The sequence below is a fragment of the Sander vitreus genome, chromosome 4 (assembly GCF_031162955.1).
Source record: "Sander vitreus isolate 19-12246 chromosome 4, sanVit1, whole genome shotgun sequence".
Classification (NCBI taxonomy): domain Eukaryota; kingdom Metazoa; phylum Chordata; class Actinopteri; order Perciformes; family Percidae; genus Sander; species Sander vitreus.
In genome coordinates, this window is record NC_135858.1 from 1,709,228 (window position 1) to 1,732,132 (window position 22,905).

Consider the following 22,905-nt stretch of genomic DNA (forward strand, 5'->3'; position numbering starts at 1 on the left):
AGGAGCCAGTTGAGGTGGTTCGGGCATCTGGTAAGGATGCCCCCTGGGCGCCTCCCTAGGGAGGTGTTCCAGGCATGTCCAGCTGGGAGGAGGCCTCGGGGGAGACCCAGGACTAGGTGGAGGGATTATATCTCTAACCTGGCCTGGGAACGCCTCGGGATCCCCCAGTTGGAGCTGGTTAACGTGGCCCGGGAAAGGGAAGTTTGGGGTCCCCTGCTGGAGCTGCTACCCCCGCGACCCGATCCCGGATAAGCGGATGAAGATGGATGGATGGACATGGTGCAAAGCTCACGAGTCCCACAGAATAGTTTCAGTGCGCTACACAGACTCGACAAAGGTGCCTCCGCTGAAAAAAATGCGACGCCTCCAAAGCACTCCCTGTCTTCAGAAGAGCACCTGGCATTTTTTAGCTGGGAAAAAAAAATGCCTTGGTGGACACGCAGCCTTTTTAAAGTAACATTAGCAATTGTCCGACCAATGAGAATCTGGTCGTACATCGAGCACATCGACCAACCGACCTGGAGACGTCAGCCCCGGAGCCTACACTGGTTTGGGAGATGAAATGTCATGTGTTGTGTTTCTCACCTGTAGGCCTCTATCAGTCGCTCAACCTTCTGTGCTTCTCCCTGCACTCTGATGTGTGCCTGGAATTTCCTCAGCGCTTCGTCCAGCTCCATACTCGAGAAGTCCATTTCATCCACCACACAGCTAGTGAAAAAACACACAATTAGTGGTAAGCGGTAAGATCAGTTTAGGTACACAATATATACACAAACAAAAAATACACAATCTTTTCAAATGAATAACTTGATTGCTCAAGAGAGCTGCATGGAATTCAGTAACGTACTGTATAACTGCCTTTAATTTGACATATTTGACATATTACCTTGTTATGGCTAACGAGTTAGCAAACAGTTGCCTATTTACCCTAGCCTGGCTCCGCCCTCCCACGTACCTCCGCTCAATTTTAATTTTCCTTCAGTACTATGTCTGGGTTTGCGGTATATTCTTGGGTTTTCTCTGGTCAAAAAATGAATGGTCCAATCATCGGGGAGTTCCTTAATGGCGGCAGAGAAAGATGCGAGCTGTTTTGGCAACGCTGCCGAATATCCAGAAGTTAAAGCCCGAGCAAGAACAATCTTTGCTGAGTTGTGTTGGGGGCCGTGATGTTGTGGCCCTCCTCCCCACGGGGTTCGGGAAAAGTTTGATTTTCCAACTTGCTCCGTTAGTGGTGAAGGAGTTGGCTAAGGCGAACGCTAGCGATGCTAAGCCGACGTCACGACCAAACGTTAGCAATTGGTTACGGCAGATCCAGAGTGGCTCTGGGCAGATCCAATAATTTTAAACTTCAACAGAGTACCCGCCTTCAAGGAAGTTAACACTTGGAGAGTGGCCAGACTCTCTGGACCAATGAAATGTACCAGAGTCTGGTAGGACCAGGCCAATGTACCAGAGTCTGGTAGGACCAGGCTAATGTACCAGAGTCTGGTAGGACCAGGTTAATGTACCAGAGTCTGGTAGGACCAGGCTAATGTACCAGAGTCTGGTAGGACCAGGCTAGTGGACCAGTGTCTGGTAGGACCAGGCTAATGTACCAGAGTCTGGTAGGACCAAGCTAATGAACCAGAGTCTGGTAGGACCAGGCTAGTGTACCAGAGTCTGGTAGGACCAGGCTATATTTACTCCACCAGTAGACAGAAAGCAACATTAGCATTTATTTGGAGACCTGTTTCTGGCAACCAGGGGCGTAGCACAAAATTCTGGGCCCTGTAGAAAGACATTTTCTATGGGCCCCTCCCTGCATCCACAGCTATTCATTCTAGCATCTTTTTGGGCCCTGGGTACTCAGTCCCCTTTTTCCCCCCAGTCCGACGCCCCTGGCCAGATGAATGTAAGTCCCATATTCACTCTTGTAGCTCTGTTTTGGTGCCCTTTAGTTGCTAAATGCTCCATTTGTTTTACTTACTTTGTCTGTCTGTGGTTTGGTATTAGAAGAGCAGCGTACAGTTGGTACATGATGGTTGGGATTTTTAGCCAAAAACAACTGCCTGCTGCTGGAAATGACTTTCATTAGAGCAGTGAGACTGAACCAAAACCGCAACAGCAAGTAAAACCAAACACGACAAACTGAAAGATGCTAAAAAGCTCCATAGAGCTAAGGTCAACTGCAGAGCCAGGTGATAATTCTTTGTGGGTTCGTCGCCACAAACAACCCTTTCAAATTACATTTACAATTACTCCCATATTTTATTTGTTTGGGCATTGGAAATTAGCAATATAAATGCTGCGATGATGTACATTGGAGATTTGTTGCACAAATGTCTATGTCACAGCTTCTGTCCCTATTCAAATAAACATTGATTAATGCAGTTTAAATGCAGGACTTTTACCTGCAATGGAGCATTTTTCCACTGTGATATTGACCCTTTAACTTGAATAAAGGACCTGAGAACTTTTTTCTATGCTTTCTATATCTCTTGCACATCAGGATTAATTGACATTTTCTCAAGGAGCCCTTTAGATATGCCTGTCAAATTGACACTCACGGGCCTTTGTTGGTCTTATCCTCCACTGAATCTCAGTGGGGTCTGATAGTACTTCAAGTGTGTTTCAGATAAGTCTGTCCAGTCTTAAGCACAAAATAGAGGTGCTGTTTGAGAATCACTACCACAAAATAAGATGTGCCTTTACTGTTTAAGGACTGAAGGATATAAAAGGAGTGCGTTTGTTTATCTGAGCATCACAGCAATTTCCTGAGTGGATTCTATTTCTGTTTATTTCCTGAATGTAACTTGAGTCATTATGCAGTCCTCAGAAACTCAAAATACAGTTTGAATGAGTGCAGATTGCAAGCTGGCAACCCTATTTGCAACCAAATGATTTATATTTATGTTCCTGGGAGGAAGATAGAATAAAATTCTGTGCACCGGCATAGTTGGCAAGCCAAATCCAAAGCTTGTTTTGGCGAATTTCCAGGGTTGAGACAAAATGATCCATCTGCACGTAAAAATGCGTCAAAAAGAGGACAGTGACATTAGTTGCTGCAAACTCACTCAAGGACATCTCGGTTGAACTGTTTCTGTCTGTTACCCAGGAACTCGCCAATCATCTGCCTACTCAAGCCTTTCCTCTGGAGCAGGAAGTGGGCCACACCCACCGGAGTGTCTGGAACAAAGTTTCGCTCTATCAGATACTGGATGCCTTTTTCTGGTTTCCTGGAGACATAGGAGAGTGTAGAGAGAGACAGAGATACAAAATGGGAAGGAGTGAGGACACAATGCAAATCTGTGATTATCCCCCTGCACTTCAGCTCCTGGCCAAATGTGTGTCAGTCAGATGAGGGACAGGATTTAGGGAGAAAGGGAGGGAGGGGGTGGAAGCAGATGAGGGCTGGGAGAGGGTAGGACGGAGCTACTTTATCTCTGCGGTGTTGATCACAAATGATTAAAAGGAACTTAATGGTCGGCTCTGTAAGAAACAAAATCCACAATCATCTGTGATTAAATGGAATTGCACATGCTCAGATGAAACACTCCTCGTAAAGTGAAGCAGAATGAGTCCCGGGCTAGTTTGCACCTGATGTACAACAGACAGATAGTCGTGTTTCAGTCAACATAACTGCACATTTTACGTGCATAACAATTTAATGTTGGGTTCTAAAACGAAACACATTCCCTAAATCATAAGTAATGGTCCGGATCGATAACACTTTATAATAACCATCACTAATAAATGGTAATTCAGTTAATTAAACTTAATAGTTATTGTACTGTTAAAGGTCCCATGGCATGAAAATGTCACTTTATGAGGTTTTTTAACATTAATATGAGTTCCCCCAGCCTGCCTATGGTCCCCAAGTGGCTAGAAATGGTGATAGGTGTAAACCGAGCCCTGGGTATCCTGCTCTGCCTTTGAGGAAATGAAAGCTCAGATGGGCCGATCTGGAATCTTCCCTTTATGACGTCATAAGGGGAAAGGTTACCTCCCCTTTCTCTGCTTTGCCCGCTCAGAGAATTTGGACCCCCCATGAGAAAGAGAGACATCATGGCTTGCAAACAAGCGAAGCATGGCAGTTGGTCAAGGCCACACCCCCACCCTCCCCTCCTCAATAGCATTTAAAGCTACAGACAGAAATGGCACATCCTAAGGAAAGGTCATTGTGGGACTGGCTCTAGTGGCTGTACTTCTGCACCAAGGCTGAATTTTGGGAAAGAGACTTCAGATACAGTATTAGGGGACCACTAAGGCCTATATAAAAGAGACTTCAGATAAAGTATTAGGGAACCACTAAGGCCTATATAAAAGAGACTTCAGATACAGTATTAGGGGACCACTAAGGCCTATATAAAAGAGACTTCAGATACAGTATTAAGGGACCACTAAGGCCTATATAAAAGATACTTCAGATACAGTATTAGGGGTCCACTAAGGTCTATATAAAAGAGACTTCAGATACAGTATTAGGGGACCACTAAGGTCTATATAAAAGATACTTCAGATACAGTATTAGGGCACCACTAAGGCCTATATAAAAGAGACTTCAGATACAGTATTAGGGGACCACTAAGGTCTATATAAAAGAGACTTCAGATACAGTATTAGGGGACCACTAAGGCCTATATAAAAGAGACTTCAGATACAGTATTAGGGGACCACTAAGGCCTATATAAAAGAGACTTCAGATAAAGTATTAGGGAACCACTAAGGCCTATATAAAAGAGACTTCAGATACAGTATTAGGGAACCACTAAGGCCTGTATAAAAGCATCCAAAAAGCATGGGACCTTTAACAAACAATGAAATGATGATTTAATTATGTTTACTAATTATTAGTAATGTTATAATTTATGTTATTTTAGTATTAGTTTAGTGTAATATCAAAACATAGTTTTGTTTTGTAAACCATCTATAATGATTAATAAGTGGTTTATAAAGCATCAAGTAACCCCATTAAATCTTTTTTGGGTGATCTACAAAAGAGATGATTATTTGATTATTTGTACACTGATAATAACTATCTAAATAATGTTTATAGATGCTTTATTAACCATTAACAAGGTATTATTTATTAGATGCAACTTTACAATAGCCATCCAAATAATGTTTATTGACGGTTTAGAAACAATTTCTTAATCATTAACAAACACTTAATATTATATATAGAATGTTATGTTAAAATAACAAATTATAGCATAACTAATAATTAGTTAACATTATTAACTATCATTTTGTCTTGAAATTTTACTGTTAGTCTGGTTGCTATTAACTTTTGAACTAACACATTTATTAGTGATGGTTATAATAAAGTGTTACACAAACGACGTGTCAGATTGTGTCTGGCTCTGTGTGAGCAGTTTGTTAATGAAATGTCTTGTGTGGTGGAATGTACGTACTTGTTGAAGAGGTTTAGGCCAATGCGGTAGTGCCTCTTGCGGATGATGTCATTACTGAACGCAGGTGAGTCCCAGCTGTTGCGAGTCTCTTTGTGGTATGTCTGCTTGCTGAGTGTCTGCTCCCTCAGGCTGTCCCGGGACGAGGACTCCGAACTGCAGTTGATGGTGTCGTTGGAGTTGGATGTGCTGTTGATGCTGTCGTTGTCGCCGTCGGAGAAATCAGACTCTGACTTGCTCTGCCGGTTCGCGGTGCCATTGATGGCTAAATGGGCCTCCAGTTGCCGCGGCCGATGGCGGGTGGCGTCCTCTTCTCTCGAAGGCCCTCGTGGTGGCAGGCTGTGGCTGATGTTTTTGGGGCTGCTCTGCTGCTTGCTGAGGCTACGGTCGTAGGCGTTCTGCCTCTTCAAAGAACTGCGGTCAGAACGATCACTCAGCTCCACTGAGCTGTCGCTCGGAGGCTCAATAGTCAGTAAGGGTAGGTGGTCTACCCGCAAGCGCTGCTCTTGGCACTCCAGAGATGGTGTACTGCGGCAGCTGGTGTCCGTGTCCCCTTTCTCATCCTTATGAGCCAGTGACCAGTAGTCCTGGGAAGAGTTGAGGGAACGCTGACGCAAGTCGGATTCTGTGCTGGAAGGTCGGTCCACAGACTGAGACAGGGGCAGTGGCGGGGACAGTTCATCTTCATCGATGTAAAGGGTAACATCGCTGTAAGACGCCGTCATCTCATCTAGTTTGCGGTGTTCTGAAGCGGGGTGGGAGGGTTTCACCTGGCAGCTGACCTCCCTGTCCATATCCTGGTGGCCTCTCCCTGGCTCCGACTGGCTGTCGTCACCATGCAGACTGCGACAGTTCAGAGCGTCGTCTATGGACTCAGCTAGAGATTTGACCTGCCTTGAGAAGGCGTCTTCTAGTTCTGTGATAGCGTCTGTGAAGTCGCTCTGTGTCGTAGGGGTCTTGGCCTGCACCATCTCCCCCCCGTGCTCTGACTGCACCAGTGCACCCATCTTGGTGCCATCATCTGTTAGCGAGACCTGCTTTCCCTCAAAGTAGGAGCTGTGGACTTTTTCAGGTCCTTCAAAGGAAAACTGCATTCTCATATTGGATAGGACGATCCGTCTAGACATACGGTTCTCAGACATAGAACTTCTAAGACGCTCAAAGTTCTTGTTCATCTGGTACTGGCGGAAGGCTGTCTGGATGGTGCGGGCTGCATGCCGGGTTATGAACCGCCCACCATATTTACGCTCTAGCATCTCCACCTGCAGGTAGAGAAGGAAAGTTGGTGTCATAAATGCATCTTTGAAACACCTGGAAATAGCCTACATCAGAGGTTTCCCAACCTGTGGTCCGGGCCCCTCTCAAGGGGGCTGCGGTTGATATAGTTCAAAGTACAGAACTTTGGCCGTAGTAATAATGACAGGAGCAAAGCAGGAAGTATACGAGTATGACGAGTATGAAGTATGAGAGCACCAAATTTATATTTACAGGTATACACGTGCATGTACAGTAATGTTTACATGTATAGGTACGCATGTACAGTATATAGTGCATATATGTGATATGTGTATGTAAATATATTTGTGTGTAGTGTGTATGTATGTGTGTATATGTATATGTGTATATATATATATATAGATGTATATGGATTGTACATATAATATAGCAAATTGTATATAGTTAGATGGGAGCGTACGACAGCACTAAGGGTCAGGAAGGGAAGTTAATTAACAAGCATGAATTACTGAGCTGTGGAGAAGGGGTAGGATTAAATAAGTGTATACTTCATTCTACTCCTTTTCAGGCATGTATGCGCTGGTTAACATGTTTTTATTTATTTTATTTTGCTTATTTGTGAACTAATTTATACATTTTTTATGTCTGAAATAAAAAGTCTTATATTTTCAATGTTGGGGGCAAACAAATAAAGGACTTAAACCCAGGAGACTGGTGTTTGAATCCCGTTTGAAAATATAAGTAAGATTATAACGATGATAACAACGATTAACGTGCGTAAACGGAAGTGAAGTATCGTCTGATTCTATCCCAAGCCACAACCTTTTTCTGAACTTAAATAATTAGTGTTGGCGCCTAAACATAACTAAGTAGTTTTTGTGCCTTTGAGCAAATAAAAGGAAAAATCCAAACTAAAAATATTATCAATTGAAGGTATAAAGTTTTGTTTTCGAGTTACGTCTGATATAGTACATGAGATCATTTTCATTATTTTACATGTGACTTGGCATACATTTTCTATATCATGATAATATATATATGTGTATTGTTCTTCTTGATATTGTGCAGCCTGTTCTCATGAACCATTCGTTCAGAAAGCTACGAAAAGTACTGTAATTCCTAAGCATTCCACGTTTTCTTTTTTGCCGTATTCATCACATTGACAGCCGCTTTATAAGAATGCGGCTGGCCGCGTAGGGAGGTGGTCGGGTGTTAACACAGAGGACTTTCAAGCCAGGGAGAGGAGTTCGCTTCCCGGGGAAAACTCAAGACTCTGTACCTGGCTCAAAGTCACCCATTTTCAGCTAAAAACATGTACTAACTGCCGCTGATAGCGACTGGGCTGTGACGGAGGTCCGTAGCCCGTGGCCCAAAGCTCTGTAGCGGCTAAAACAACTAGCAACTGCCGCTCGGCGTCATGGAGCTCATAGCCAGCTGGCGTCACGTGACCAGCTGGCGTCACGTGACCAGCCGGCGGTCTCCTAATTTTGTAGGATATCATACGTTTTGGTGTGCATATATTTTCGTACGATACCATACGGGAATGCATTGCATTGTGATATTGTTTCAAACACATCAACCAGACTGATATCGTTTGTGTTTACAGATGGAAGTTGTCTTTGTGTACACCCCCTCACCTGCTTGTCCTGTAGGTCCGATGAGAGCTCATAGCTCTCTGACAGCGAGCGGGAGCGCTTGATGGCCTCTTCCTCTGCCTGCTTGCGGAGGATGGACTGGGAGTGCTGGAGCTTGGGTCGGCGGGGACGCAGGTGGCCGGGCAGCAAGATGTGTCCGTAGAGCTGGCTGTCCAGGTGGTCGGGGCCGAGCCCGCCGCTGCGGGTCACTGGGATGCAACTGTAGCTGGGGTCCACAGAGGCGCCCACCTCGCTGCCTGTAGCATCACCTTCCACACTGCAAACAGAAAACACACACAGAGAGCACGCAGGGTTAGTTTGCTGATTCATCACCCTGAGGACATGCACTGCTTTGTGTTTCAGCGAGAAGCTTGTGACAGATGGAAAACAATCTAGAGCAGCAGTCTAAAGATTTCTTTTCCTAATCATAGCTATTTTGATCGTTTTTCAGTGCGTCTTTGTTTATCTAAACATTATAGTGCAAGGTAACACTTTTCAATTTCCTGCCTAGTCCTTTATTAAGACAAGGAACTTTATTATAACACATTATTGCAAAAAAACAGGGCATAAGAAAATCTATTTAAAACTCTTGCATACTTTACCTATTTGCTTTGGTTAGTTCACCAACCAAGGCCAAATAAGACTATGGTAATGTTAAGTAATGCCAAATGTGTGTCTAGTTTGTATTATGCTACTCACGTTATATCAGTGTGTATTTGGAATTATTATTGGAAATCCCACAAATCCCTGCTGCCTGTCGTCTTTACTCATTCCCTTTACAATGCAGAAAATAACTCAACCCATTCTAAACAGCTATGAGACTGCAATACTGTATCTTGATGCCTTTGAATAAATTATGAATACCAAAGATCCACCATAAGGCACGAAAAACACTAAAATCACAAGGACATTATCAGCAGCTTAGTCTCGCATTGCCAGACCTTCCTCCAAAGCGCTGTGGAGGAGGGTCTGGCTAGTCCACACAGCATTCTGGATGTTCTGGGGGTTTATTGGCATTTCTTTAAAACAATCACAATCGTCTTGGGCGGCGTTAATCGCCGGACGAAGCATCGATGCCGCTGCAAATTAGCCTAGAACTTGTTTTGGTGGAACATGTGTACGTTCAAAAGTAGTTTTAGTCGTGCAACAGAAAACTTCGATTGGACAGATAGTCTAGCTAGCTGTCTGGATTTACCCTGCAGAGATCTGAGGAGCAGTTCACTATAGTCCTCATTAATCCACCGGAGATCAGAATTACAACACAAAGAAAGCGGAAGGTAATGGACATCTGGCCGCAATGAGGGACCGGAGCAATCCTGGAAGTGGAATGTCGTGGATATAGACTATCAGAAGCTCAATCTTTCAGTAAAAAACTGAGTGACACAATGTCAAGAGTGATGAAAGCACGTGAAGCAGCACCTTTAAATTAATATTAAGATCAATAAGGATCTTTGTCTGCTAACAGCAGCACAAACACCAACCGGGGCAGCTGATTGGATAAACCCTGATGGCCGTGCCACCGTGCTACCAGATTGCAGCAGCTAAATGTCAAATATGTTCACTTCCGCAACACCTCTTAGACTGTTGTGTGATTAGCTGAGAGGGCTAACATGTGTGATACTTGGGACACAGCTCAATAACTACATTACTACTGCGAGGAATCCAAAGCCATTTTTACTGTAAAGAAAAACCAGCAACCTGATCTGCCATCTGTGCAAATGTCCCTATCTGTTGAGCATGTTTTTTACTCTTGTGGTAGAAATGTCTCGTCTTATCTGTTGTGCATTTTTCTTCTTCACCGTGGGATGGTGAGAAACGAACTTTCGATTCCTCTGCATGTCTAGTATATGTGAAGAAACTGACAAATAAAGCTGACTTGACTTGACTTGAAATAACACAATAACAAGCTGTCCCTCTCCAGAGAGAGAAACCTTGATTTTTCATTAGATTTGTCTTTGTACAGACAGATATTGGATGCCAATAAAAGAAGACTACACATTAGGCTATAAAGACACATATCAAATACTTCAATGCATTGAAAGACAGCTCAGCAAAGACAAATTGCTGACACGAGAACAAGGTAGGCATCTGAATAGGTCCTAAACCAAATTTATTATCTTACTAAAAAAGTAATATACAGTATATATCAGGGTTCGGCAACCTTTAAAATAATCTTGTTAATCAGTGAGCCATATCAGCATTAAGCCTGTCAGCATCTACGAGCCCACTCAGGCAGAGTTATTCTTTTCCTTCACGCCGCATTCTGTGAAATAAGGAACCGAGTACTAGCCAATCAGAGGCAGAATAGGGCGCAGTGGTGGAATGTAACATTTACTCAAGTACTATACTTAAGTACAAATTTGAGGTACTTTTACTTTACTTGAGTCTTTTCTTTTCATGCCACTTTCTACTTCTACTCCGCTACATTTCAGAGAGAAATATTGTACTTTTTACTCCACTACATTAACCTGACAGCTTTAGTTACTTTACAAATTGAGACAAAACACACACGTCGTTTATAAAATACAATGTTTTATTGTAAATTAAACTACCCAAAAATATATAGACCTACATGTACAGCTGAAATGAAAGACTAAACACTTAGGAAAAAAAACCTAAGTTTTCCTGATGATACTTGACATACTTTTACTTAAGTAACATTTTCAATGCAGGACTTTTACTTGTAACAGAGTATTTTTACAGTGTGAATACTTCTTCCACCACTGGTAGGGCGGGTCTTTGCCGAATGCTGATGGGGGAAAAAGTCAACAAAACTACCGTAAATACCAGGATGTGCTCCTGCCATTGGCTGGGAAAGAGGTCATTTGGCATGCGGATTGGAACATTTCCGAAAAACTCTGTTGCACATTTGTTGCTATTGGTTGAGGCTACGGTGAATTTGTGAACTTTATAGATTGTGTTAAAGGTGCAGTAGGTAAAACTTCTAAAACTACCTTTCTGTCATATTTGCTGAAACTGACCCTATGTTCCAGTAGAACTACATGAAGCTGGTCATTAAAAAAAAATCTGGCTCCTCTGGCTCCACCTACAGCCTGTAGTGAGATTTGCAAAAATCCACCGCTCCCTGTTCAGATGCACCAATCAGGGCCAGGGGGGGGTGTCTAACTGCGTGTCAATCACTGCTCATACACACGCATTCATTCTCCCTTGTGGGGGGAGGGGCTTAGGAGACCGTTGTGGGTTTTAGCGGAAAGGGGGGGAAGGACTGAGAAGTTGTCGATGTTCAAATGTTTTGGCTAAGTCCTGGATCTTCACAATCCTACCTACAGCACCTTTAAACAGATTGGCTCCCTCATTTCCTAGAAACAGTCAACGTTGGCTTTTTCTTACAGTAACCATGACTGCACCCTTTTCCAAACTTTTACCATGTAGCTTTTGTGCCTAAATGTAAAATTACCTTGACCACAGCCGCGGCAGATCAGAACGGTTAAATATTATATCTGCAACAGTAATTTCTAATGGATTGTGAAGGCACTGACAAACAATATGAGTTATTTTGCAAGGCCATGAGAAACAATCTATGCTGTCATGTCTTCTGGAAGACTTTGAGGCTTTGAGTCAAGTCACAGTGATGAAAGCTGAGGCTCTGTCGTGCAGAGAACATCTCTCATTAGAAAGAAAGGTTGTTTCTCTCGGAGCTGGACACTCGATACTCATTATAAAAACCCTCTCTGCATCTTCGTTCTCCTCCATATACATCCTCAACACATTTATTTTATTAGAAAAGGAACCAATCTAATCAGACAGAAAGTGCCCCTTAATAAAACTGAAGGTGGGCTGTAATACGTCTGCTACAGCAGAGGATGTCTAATTGGAAATGTCCATTTGTTTAGATGGAAGAGAGGTTTAGCATGCTTGAAATGTGGCACTCAGCTCAAAGCAAGAGTAGGCAGACGCCTCTAGGTACTCTGAAAGCATGATAGCAATTAGTTGTCAAGCATGTTTATGTCTTCCGTTAGCTGGTTTTGTTGCATTACGAGTTCCTGAACAAGATGTTCTGCTCTTAGTTACACAATAAAGAACCATGCAATGTGTTTAAAGAAAGAATAGCTTCACCATGATAGGAAAGAGGGTGGTTGAGGATAACCATTCCTTGCAACATATAAAAGACACTTTCAATTTCAATATGTACGAACACACTCTTTCCCCCAGCAGTCCAAGTGTTACTGATTCAATTCCCTTTTTCCCTTCGACTGGCGGAGAGAAAGAGGGAGAGAGAGATGGAGAGGGAGAGAGAGAGAGACTTGGTCATCCTTGTCGACTAAAAAAAGACTTCTACAGTCGGAGCCAGGCATTCATCCAGCCTCATTAAAATGAATATCCTCCCACAAAAAATCCCATTTAAAAGGCAGAAACGAACTGGATAAAAAGGTCAGAAGAGGACGAATGGGAGTCCAAAGTTCTTAGACTATGTCAAGACAGAGGGAACCCAATTCTCAACAAACTGCAAGTCATCATCACATGGACAGAAAATGGGTTTGCCCTCGATTGATGCAATGAAATGTCATCATAATATTAAAAGAAAATGGGTTTCTGTTTTATCTTGCCTTAAGACAGTACCACTAAAGCACTAACCCTATACTACAAAGAGTTCTATTTAAGTTTCCCTAGTGAACAGACCATGGCCCGAAAATGACCCAAAACTGCTTACCAGGCAGCAGTGTACTGGCCATCTGGCATACTGGGACAAATCCCAGTGGGCAGCTGCATCAGTGAGTCGTGGTCATTCGTCCGACCCCGTCTGTCTTTTTACCAGCTCATTCTGTGTGCCTGTCATTTGGGATGCAGAGGGTCCGGAGGGCAGTCAAAGGCATGACCCTAACCCTTACCCTCATATTCCTAACCTTAACCAATCTCAGTCTCATGCCTTAACCTAACCAACCGATCAGACCAATCAGAGGTGGGTCATGCCTAGAGTTGGCTACTGAACCCGGTAGTTTTACTACTAGGAGTATTGGTTCATGTAAAATCAAACAGTGCCAAATTCCGGTACCTGAGAGTAAGTGCAAGCTTATCTGTCCTCTCTGCATGTTGACATGCACACACGTTCGCGCAGAGGTGCAGACGGAGCAAACCAGGTCGGCTCTGCAGTTTTGTTGAAGTCACATGAGTCACGGCAATGCCGATAAAGTGGTTTCAAACTTCACGCAGACACCTTTCACCGTGATATGATATTAATGGCGACGATAAAGCCTGACACCTTCTGCTCTCTGTGTGTGGCCATTCTCAAAATCCCTTCGTTGGTTGTTTTTTTTGGGGAATGACGGTAAAGATTTACAAGGAATACGTTCACGGCATTTACTCTCTAACTGAAACATTTTGGGACAGATTGGTGGGATTACTGTGGACGAAGTACACACGGTGATACACTGGTAAGAGCTAAGGAGGTTTAACCATGTATCAGCTAATTTAAATAGCTCACGTTACTGTATTGTGTGATCAGTTAACTAATATTGTATGTGGCGTTTTCTTTTGCAGGGTGCAAATGTTCCATCAAAACAAGTTCCTTTCCAGATACAATTTTGCAGAGCCACCGTTGCTGCATCCGTAGCTTAGCGATTGGTTTAAAGAAATGCAAACATCCCCGAGCATTTTTTTCTCCTACCCCTGAATGTATCTGTGGCGTAGCCAGACCTTACTCCACAGCGCTGTGGAGATATGTAGATCTGGCAATGGATCCACATAAAAAAGGTGTGCACCGCACCTTCTGCCTTGGATTAAATTAGAGTATTCAATTCAAACACCCACAAAGGGTTACAGTGCTACCATGACTGTGCATGAATTGCTGGCTAATAGAATTTTAATGATGTGCTTATAGTGGAAGGTGATGCGATGGTTCCAGCGGAGAGAGCAGGTGATGTGAGGACAGCTCTGGTGTCAACAGCTTCCCTGGAGACGCACGGTCTCTTCGTGCCACTGAGAGGCTTCCTCAAATTGAGCCTCTTCTCACTGTCACTCCGCAGTGGTGAATTAATTACTCCAACCTGCCACTCACGCACATAAAACCTGCCTTTTCTGGTTTTCTTTGTTTTGCTATGTATTCACACCGGCTGCCTTGGGTGTTTTTCACGAGTGAGTTCCTCTTAAAATCTAACAGAATTCAATATGGGTTAGAGGGCACTGGATGAAAAACAGTATAATATGACTCAGCTGCATTCACTTGATTGGCACACAGAGGGGAAATGAACTAGCACAAAAGAAAATCACAAATGAAGCACATTTTATTTACACAAAGTGTGCTCCTTGCGAATTTTATCAGCAGCTCTACTCTGGCACAAAATCCACCACATTAAAGGCAATTAATAAATGCTTTCTCAATTGATCTCAGTTAAGTCTGGCAGCAGTCCGTGAATGAGGAAGGGACCATTAGGGAAATGTACAACTTGCATCATGAGACAAATTCAGAGCCAAATCCGAGAGAAAGTACACGTGAAGCAGCCATTAAAAGTAACGACTTCTACACACAGCACCAGTGTTAGGGAGTAACTTACACGTAACGGTAATTTAATTACACGGTTACAAAGGTAACTGTAATCCGTTACAGTTACTGGGAAATAAAATGTGTAGTTAAATTACAGTTACCTATGAAATTGTTCATGATTACATTGGGGGTTACATCTGAATATTTTCTGTAAAAAAGCTAGACTATATGTTGAATAATATTCATTTTGTTGCTTGGCATGTTTTTCATGTTCACAATGTCTTCTTTCGCCATTTCGAGCCACGGCCTTGTAGTAAAGTTTGATGCTGTTCTGATGCTTTTCATTGGTTCTCCTGTTTGAATTTGCAGCGCTGCCCGTCTGACAGCTAAATTGCCTCTCAAGCTGTCTGAGAGTTGCCACTGTGGCTACGGATAAAACCATCTGAAAATGTTTAACGGTTGAAAACATTCATTACAAGTTTAGAAAAGTAATCAAAAAGAAATGAAAGGTGCTCTAAGCGATGTCACACATATTTTAGGCTACAACATTTTTTGTCACATACAGCAAACATCTCCTCATCTCTATCTGCTAGCTGCCTGTCCCCTGAACACACTGTAGACAGCCCAGGCTCCACAAACGGCAACAAAAACAAACTGTGCCAACCTGCACCACCAAACATAACAAACAGCGTTCCAGCGTTTCAGCCAATAACCGACAAGAAGGATTTGGGGGTGGGGGTTGGGGTGTTAGTGCGCGGGGGAGGGTACTGGATGAGGAGGAGGGAGGGGCGAGCTAGCCTCATTTTGTTTGAAAATACTTCGAACGTCAACAAGAAGTGCCGTTACCCAACATCGCTTAGACCTCCTTTAAAGCAACACTAGAGAACTTTTCCTGTTTCGGTCCCCCTACAGGTTGGAAGTGGAATTGTCTCATTAGGTCTCATTCGAACTACAGATCCGCTACCTGATCTGTCAAACTTGCATAGTGCGGTTATAGCCGATAGAGAGCCGCAAAGCGAATGCAGAGTATTGCATGAAGTGCCGTTCACCCTGTTACGAGTTGATGAACCACTGAAACGATTTTGGAAACATTATTTTAAGTTACAAAAAGTTCTCTAGTGTTGCTTTAAATGTAATAAGTGACATTACTTCCATAAATTAAAGTTACACTTCTTGTAGAGTCTTTTAACCAGACCTACATTAGGCCAATGCGGTGGGACAACACAGGGAGAAATGCTTTGATGTGTGGTTTGGGCTGCCAATAAATCAATGTCCATAGACTCCATATTTTAAATATCTTTCAGTGCGATGACCCGTTCCTTTTATGATGATGCACGCTCACCGTAGCACAGGTATATTTCAATATGTCCATTTCGTTTCAGGTAGGTTTTATTCTGCTTTCCCCTCTAAACACTAATAAAACAATATCACTCCTCAAGCCACTAACACAGTGAAAAGCTGTATGCGTTCCCCTTTTCCACACACCTGTGTACCTCTGGCTGATTACCTTTAGGCTTTCCGGTGACAATGCTTCACTCAGTGATCAAACACAAAACTGCATATGCATAAAAGTCACCAACGTGGTATATAAACAAACCAAAAAAGCAAAGCTACATAATGGCTCCAACACTACTATTATAAATAGGTTAACTTGAAATCGGTAACCTATTACATTTTCAAAGTAACCTTCCCAACACTCCAACACACACACACACACACACACACACACACACACACACACACACACACACACACACACACACACACTCAAAGTTGGGCTTACCAGCTGTCTGATTCCAGCTCCAGCAAGGACCTGTCAGAGGCACACTGCAGACACCACATGTTGCCGTCTGAGTCCCTACACCAGACCCATCACCACCGTGCCCTCTGTTACTCCATCCCTGGGTTAAATGTAGCTTTGCAGCCTAACCACACAGCCTCACTCTCGGACACTTCTCTAGCTCTGGCCTTTCTTCAGAGCCTTATGAGTAGGGGCGTTCGCAGGAAGAGGGAGGGAATTCCTCCAGAGGAAACTGGGTCGTGTGGCAGCGGGAGCACTGGTGCCCCATGGATGAGGAGGGTCTTACACAGGAAGGGTCAACAAGTAAGAAGAAAAAATGGAAGAGAGATTGAGCAAGCTCTGGCGGTGATAGCATCAGATGGGCTTTATTAGAATCTGGGCGGTAAGGTTAAAGCCTGGGGAAACCCCTGGATATACCATTTTAGCTGCAGCAATGTGAGCTTTAACTTGGTATAACTGACCTCATATGTCAACCTCCAGCTTCATATGGAAGACGTAAACAGTAACTGATAATCACTACTTTACAACTGCTGATCAAAGGCTTACAAAGAGTGCTTAAAACGATACTATCACCACCACAGTCTTCTAACAGACGCAGAAGAAGCAGCAGCTGCTTGGCCAGTTGACCCACCAAGCTATTCTTTAAACAAATAACCAAGCTAATAGGGAATGTTTGACTCACATCCCCTCCCATCTCTGTGCTGATGTTTAGGGTGATTTCCCCCCACTCCTATTCCCCTGCCTCGGCCCAAAAAGTGAGCAGTGAGGGGCCTATCTATTTCCATATAATGACATCATTACCCAAACAACGGGCGTGTATCAAGTGGACCACAGATGTTATCAAACCAAAGCAACCATGCAGCGTAAAGCGCTGAGATAACACAGCTAATAGGTTTAGTTTGGGTAGGGACCCACCATGACGGTAAGGCCCTTAGAAATGTCTGATTTTGCACTTTAACCTCTGGTTACGTTTATACATATTTGATGAATATATTCTTAATGACTCTATATAACATGGGAAATAATCCTAATTACAGTATAAAATAAGCAAGAGTGAAGAGGGAGCTGGTGCCTCTCTCATGGGCCGTTACAGAGCTTAATAAAAAGAGCTAAATGTTTCCCATATGGTGAAGGTTCATGTAAAGTGCAGCAGAGAGACACTGGGAATGTAGAGGTAATCATAAAATGAGTTAAGATGATCTCTCAGAGGACAAATGTGGACAATAATTCCCTGACCCTCCATTCTGGAAGTGCAACTCTGGACAATGCTAACTATGTAGATCAGGGAGATCTTGACCAGTGCCAGAAAATATGATCTCTTAATGGCGCAAAGCTGAAAGTAATACAATAAAAAACCCAAATCCAAATCCCAAGTGATGTACAAAACTGAATAAGACCTGACATTGTGACAAAGTTTTGATCCTTGGCCCAATCAAATCTGAGTTTAGCTGAGGTTAGACACTACTTTAAACATTCAGCAAAGTGCAGCACTATCTAAGCCAGTTGGTTCTCTTTAGCATTAAGGATGACCGTGGTTCTTAAGGTAAAGCTGCAGCTGTTAACACCCACTACATCTGTTTGACTGAGAGCGAGATAGTGTGAGACAGCTGCCTTTGATCAGACCTTGGGTTATTTTTGTCCCTCTTATCTCTATCTTGATAGTGAATAGCCAGACTGTACAGCAGTTAGGAGAGGAGTGATGTATTTTTATCTCACAAATGAGTCTGAATCTGTGCCACATGCTACAGGGGAGGCACACTAAATCAAATTGAGGCAAAATAACATCAGACAAATGAAATGACAACCTCTCAGCAAGCTTCCAACTCTTTAATCTCTCTCTCCTTCTCCTGAAGACACTCAAACATCTCAGCCTCACTTAATTGGACCCTACCACATGCACAGGTAAGTATCTGAAAAATACCCTTACATTTCCCTAGATCAGTTACTGCTGATATTACTACTTATACATATATGGGCACCCATGACAATAAGCACCCATGATACTATAAAAATGTGATTCACGGTTACCTGGGTAGCTCACCAGGTAGAGTACGCGCCCATATACAGAGGCTCAGTCCTTGACGCAGCGGCTGTGAGTTGGGTTCTGACCTGCGGCCCTTTGCTGCATGTCATTCCCCCTCTCTCTCACCTTTCAAGTCTAAGCTGTCCTGTCAATAATAAAGGCCTACAAATGCCACAAAAAAATGTAATTCACTGCAGAACTATCTTAGCACTGTAAAACTTTTCACCGTAAATTTACAGTAATATACCGGCAGCAGCTTCGCCACTAAACTACTGTTAATTTACAGTAAGCATACAGTTTTTATAGTTTACAGTATTTTACTGTAAATAGACATTCAGTTTCTACAGTATTTGGTAATATACTAGCTGCAGTGTAATTGCCACATTTTCCTTTATTTTCCCAAGATACACTGGTATTAACAGTAAATACCTGTAATCTGTAACATTCGCAGATAGTGCTGTAATGTTATTTTCACCCAGAATGCATTGCCATTTACAGTATGTTCCTGCATAACATTAAAACTGTGAGATACTGTGAGATTTTAGCTGTACATTTACATCAGAGGTTTACAGTGTAAAATATTCAAAAAGTATTTTATACTATAGTAAAGCGCTGTAACGTGAACGCATAGTGTCATAGAACGATAAAGTCCGAGCGGCAGTTGCAGGTTGTATTTAGCCGCTAATTATATATCAGCATTATATGTATTGATATAATGGATCCGTCCTATTGTTCTACACCTTAGGATTGCCCAGCACCAGCTATGTCATTTTATACAGATCAAATGATAATTTATCAAACAAACTAAACCATTATACTGAAATTAAGGATTAAGCACAACACAAACACTGTTCATTTTGGGAACAGGTCCTAGTGACCAGGGAGAAAGGCAATGAGTTTATGGTCACTAGTACCCTTCAACACAGCGTAAAAGTAAAGTTGTGTTATTCCACCACTGCTAACTATGCTGCTTTCAAACAAACCACTTTGCATCGGGTTCCCCTCATGACCTTTGAGGTGCGTGTGTAGAATGACAACACCTGAAGAAACCAGAATAGGCTGTTCATGACAAGAATAACTGAAAACATTACTTGAGTTATGTTTGAGTTATGTGTCTAAAAAATGGCTGGAACTGGTAGTTGTATATTGCCATTCTTTCATTATAGTCAGATTACTTGCGTCTATGTCACTGTACTGATTGCTTTGTGCTTCTATCTATCGTCGCACTTAAAAAAGCCACAGAGGAATGCATCAAACAGCTGGTCCTTCTAGAATAGCTGAATTATTCTAAACCGAGTGCTTTCAAAGTGAGTTTGCAGGGACCTTTTAAGGGCCTGTGTTACAGACACACCTGTCACACACTGCCCAGACTCCAAATGGAAACAGCAGGAACTGTTGTCCGTGTATTAATCCTTACATCAGCTGCAGCTCCTCAGCAGGCTGGACAGAGGGTGTCACAGCTCCGGTCCAAGTATAACCACCAGTAAAGACACTACTCTCCTTTCAGTCTGGATCAACGGAAGTACATTTTCAGGATAAAACGTGACATCTGCTGGATGTCATGCTTTGCCCCCCTCGCTTTCCGCTCTCTGTGTGTTGCCATTCTCAGAATCCCTTCGCTTCAGTACACAACAACAAACTTTGAGCTAGCGAGCTACACGCTGAAAATGGCAAGTTGTGAAGAACAATTGGATCGTGCAACAAGGCAGGCCTGCTTGGTTCTTTTGGTGAATGATTGGAAAGAATTACAAAGAATATGTTTACGGCATTTCCTCTCTAACTGGGATGTTTTGTGACCGATTGGTGGAGATTGCTATGAAGGAAGAACACACAGTGATACACTGGTAAGGGCAAATTACATTTAACCATGTATCAGCTAATTTAAATAGCTCACGTTACTGTATTGTGTCAACAGTTAACTTCATGTAATATTGTATGTGGAGTTTTCTTTTGCAGGGTGCAAATGTTCCACCAAAACAAGTTCCTTCCTGAGACTATTTTGCAGAGGCACCGTCGCTGCATCCAGAGTTTTCTCACCTATCCCAGAATGTATCTGTGGTGTAACCAGGCCTTATTTCACAGTGCTGTGGAGATAGGTCTGGCAATGCAAGACTAGGGCTCACCTCCTGCAACGGCACCCTTCCCGAGACTATTTAACTTGTTTGTTTGATTGTGATTGGTTTAAAGAAATGCAAACGACCCAGAGCGTTTTTTTCTCCTATCCCAGAATGCTTCTGTTGTGTAGCCAGACCTTACTCTGCAGCGGTGTCGAGATAGGTCTGGCAATGCGAAACTACTCTCCTCTTAAACCGAACCCCTCTGACTCTGGCTACAATATCCAAATCTCTCTGCCCCTCCCTGCTTACCTCCTCCCACATTTGGAGTGACAACATGCCACTCCCCCAGCATTGACGTGCTCATCCAGCAGGGACAAAAATAGAGTTGTTGACAGACCCTGCACTTTCTGCTCCACTTGATAAGTAAAATGATCAGCCTGTGTGAGTGGGGTAGCTGGAGACAAATGTGTCTGCACGGCCACCTCCCCAGATGCTACGGCCTGCCGCCGAAAACAACAGCAGCGCCGATTAGAGACACAAGAGGCTCGCTGAGATTCACCGCACAGAGGCACTGGGGAGGCACATTTTCAACAGGGAGCACAGACAAATATGCAATTACATGGCACCATATGATACAGAGGCTGCACCATGTACCTGTTGGATTGCGATTGTGTTTCAAAAGAGCAGCATTTACGTTTCCAAGGTTGGTTCTGGTGTGTTTGTTCTTGCTTGGAAAATGAAATTATAATTGACCTAATTCTTTCTACAATCCAGTTCACCTTAATTATGAGCCAGAGCTAAATGTATACAAACGAGAGACACGCTATTTAAACAACAACAAATGCTGTTTTCCAACTTGGAGCAAAGACTGGAGCATGTTTTTGTACGTAGGGCACACCAATAATACAGTATGTCAGCACATTTATTATTATCTTCTGTGTAAGAGTCATGTCCTGTTTATAGAAACGTTCATTTTGACATAAAAAACTAAGATCTAGGCAGCGATTGGCCGGCCTCCAGCTGCATCACCCACACCCTAGTCCATATCCTTGATGTTCCACTTCCGGGATTGCTCCGTTGCCGCCGGAAAATCTGCCAGATTTCACTAATTTAGGCCGGATATCCGTTGCCTTGGGCATCCTTTGTGTTGGCATTTTAAACTGTGGTCGGTTTATGAGGACTATGGTTAACTGCTCCTCAGATCTCTGCAGGGTAAATCCAGACAGCTAGCTAGACTATCTGTCCAATCTGAGTTTTCTGTTGCACGACTAAAACTACTTTTGAACGTACACATGTTTCACCAAAACAAGTTCCTTCCCGAGCCTATTTTGCAGCGGCACCGCGGCTTTTCTCCGGTGCTTAACACCGCCCAAGACGACTGTGATTAGTTCAAAGAAATGCCAATAAACCAGAGCACATTTTCCTCCCATCCCCCAATGCTATGTGGACTAGCCAGACTCTCAGGTAGTCTCGCCCACACCTCAGACCGAGCGTGGCCCCAGCCCGGCCCAGCAGGCTGACTGTGTCTCTGGCTTTAAAGCTGTTTGGCTCCACTTCAACCCTGTAATCCCTGAGCTCACAACCCACCCACGTGTGGCCTTCAGAGGGAGGCAATGGCCTTGCCCTCTCAACCTCAAGCCTTTCCACCAGAGAGAGAGAGAGGGAGAGAGACAGAGAGAGAAAGAGAGAGAGAGAGCGAGAGAGAGAGAGAGAGAGAGAGGATTTACTTAAAGGTGCAGTAAGCGATGCTGCGCAAAGATTGTTGATATTTGAACTCTACTGCCAAACCAATACAACTCCCCCTTGAGAAGCTCCGCCCTCCAGATTCACGGTCAGATAACTACTGTTTATGCTCTGCTGTGGTAGCCCCTCTGACCAGTGTGCAGTTATTCAGCTTATCTCTGTTAATCCTCCTGCTGTAACTCTTCCTCCATCCTGTTCCTGTCCTGTTCCTGAGCTGTCTATAGGCTCTAGTGCCAAACCAACACCAATAAGCCACAGCATTGTAGTGAGAAGGAAATACTGAGCAACCTCAGACACAGGCTGAGGTAGGTTTAAAGGATTGTTTCAGCTGGTACACTTCTGTCTTATTTTCATAGTATTTTCCATCGTTTCACATTAGGTTTGATTATCTTTGTACTGTAACATCGCTGTAACAAAGTCTGACGGAGCAAGCAACACAAGCAGTCAGAGGATCAGACAGTAAACAAACAGACAGTTTAGCCGGATTATCAAAACCACAAGGTAAAACCGAAAGTAAGCCCCCCTGTACTATTTAAGTTCAACCGGAAAGTCAGGATTTAAACAGTGAAGGACGTTTAC

The 22,905-nt window shown here is 43.3% G+C and overlaps 1 protein-coding gene across 3 annotated transcripts in view; it reads right to left on the minus strand.

The window, feature by feature from the left end:
- The window catches only part of iqsec1b (IQ motif and Sec7 domain ArfGEF 1b), a 112,836-nt gene that overhangs the window by 15,760 nt on the left and 74,171 nt on the right, over positions 1-22,905 (minus strand). For 2 of the 3 annotated variants that reach the window (XM_078247663.1, XM_078247665.1), the window contains exons 2-5: positions 8,264-8,537; positions 5,394-6,652; positions 3,054-3,215; positions 586-708 (exon numbers count right to left, since the gene is read on the minus strand). In XM_078247663.1, coding sequence (XP_078103789.1) covers positions 586-708; positions 3,054-3,215; positions 5,394-6,652; positions 8,264-8,537 — 1,818 coding nt within the window. Of the gene's footprint in view, positions 1-585; positions 709-3,053; positions 3,216-5,393; positions 6,653-8,263; positions 8,538-16,485; positions 16,671-22,905 lie in introns of those variants that run through there. The other variant, XM_078247664.1, reaches the window with a different exon arrangement.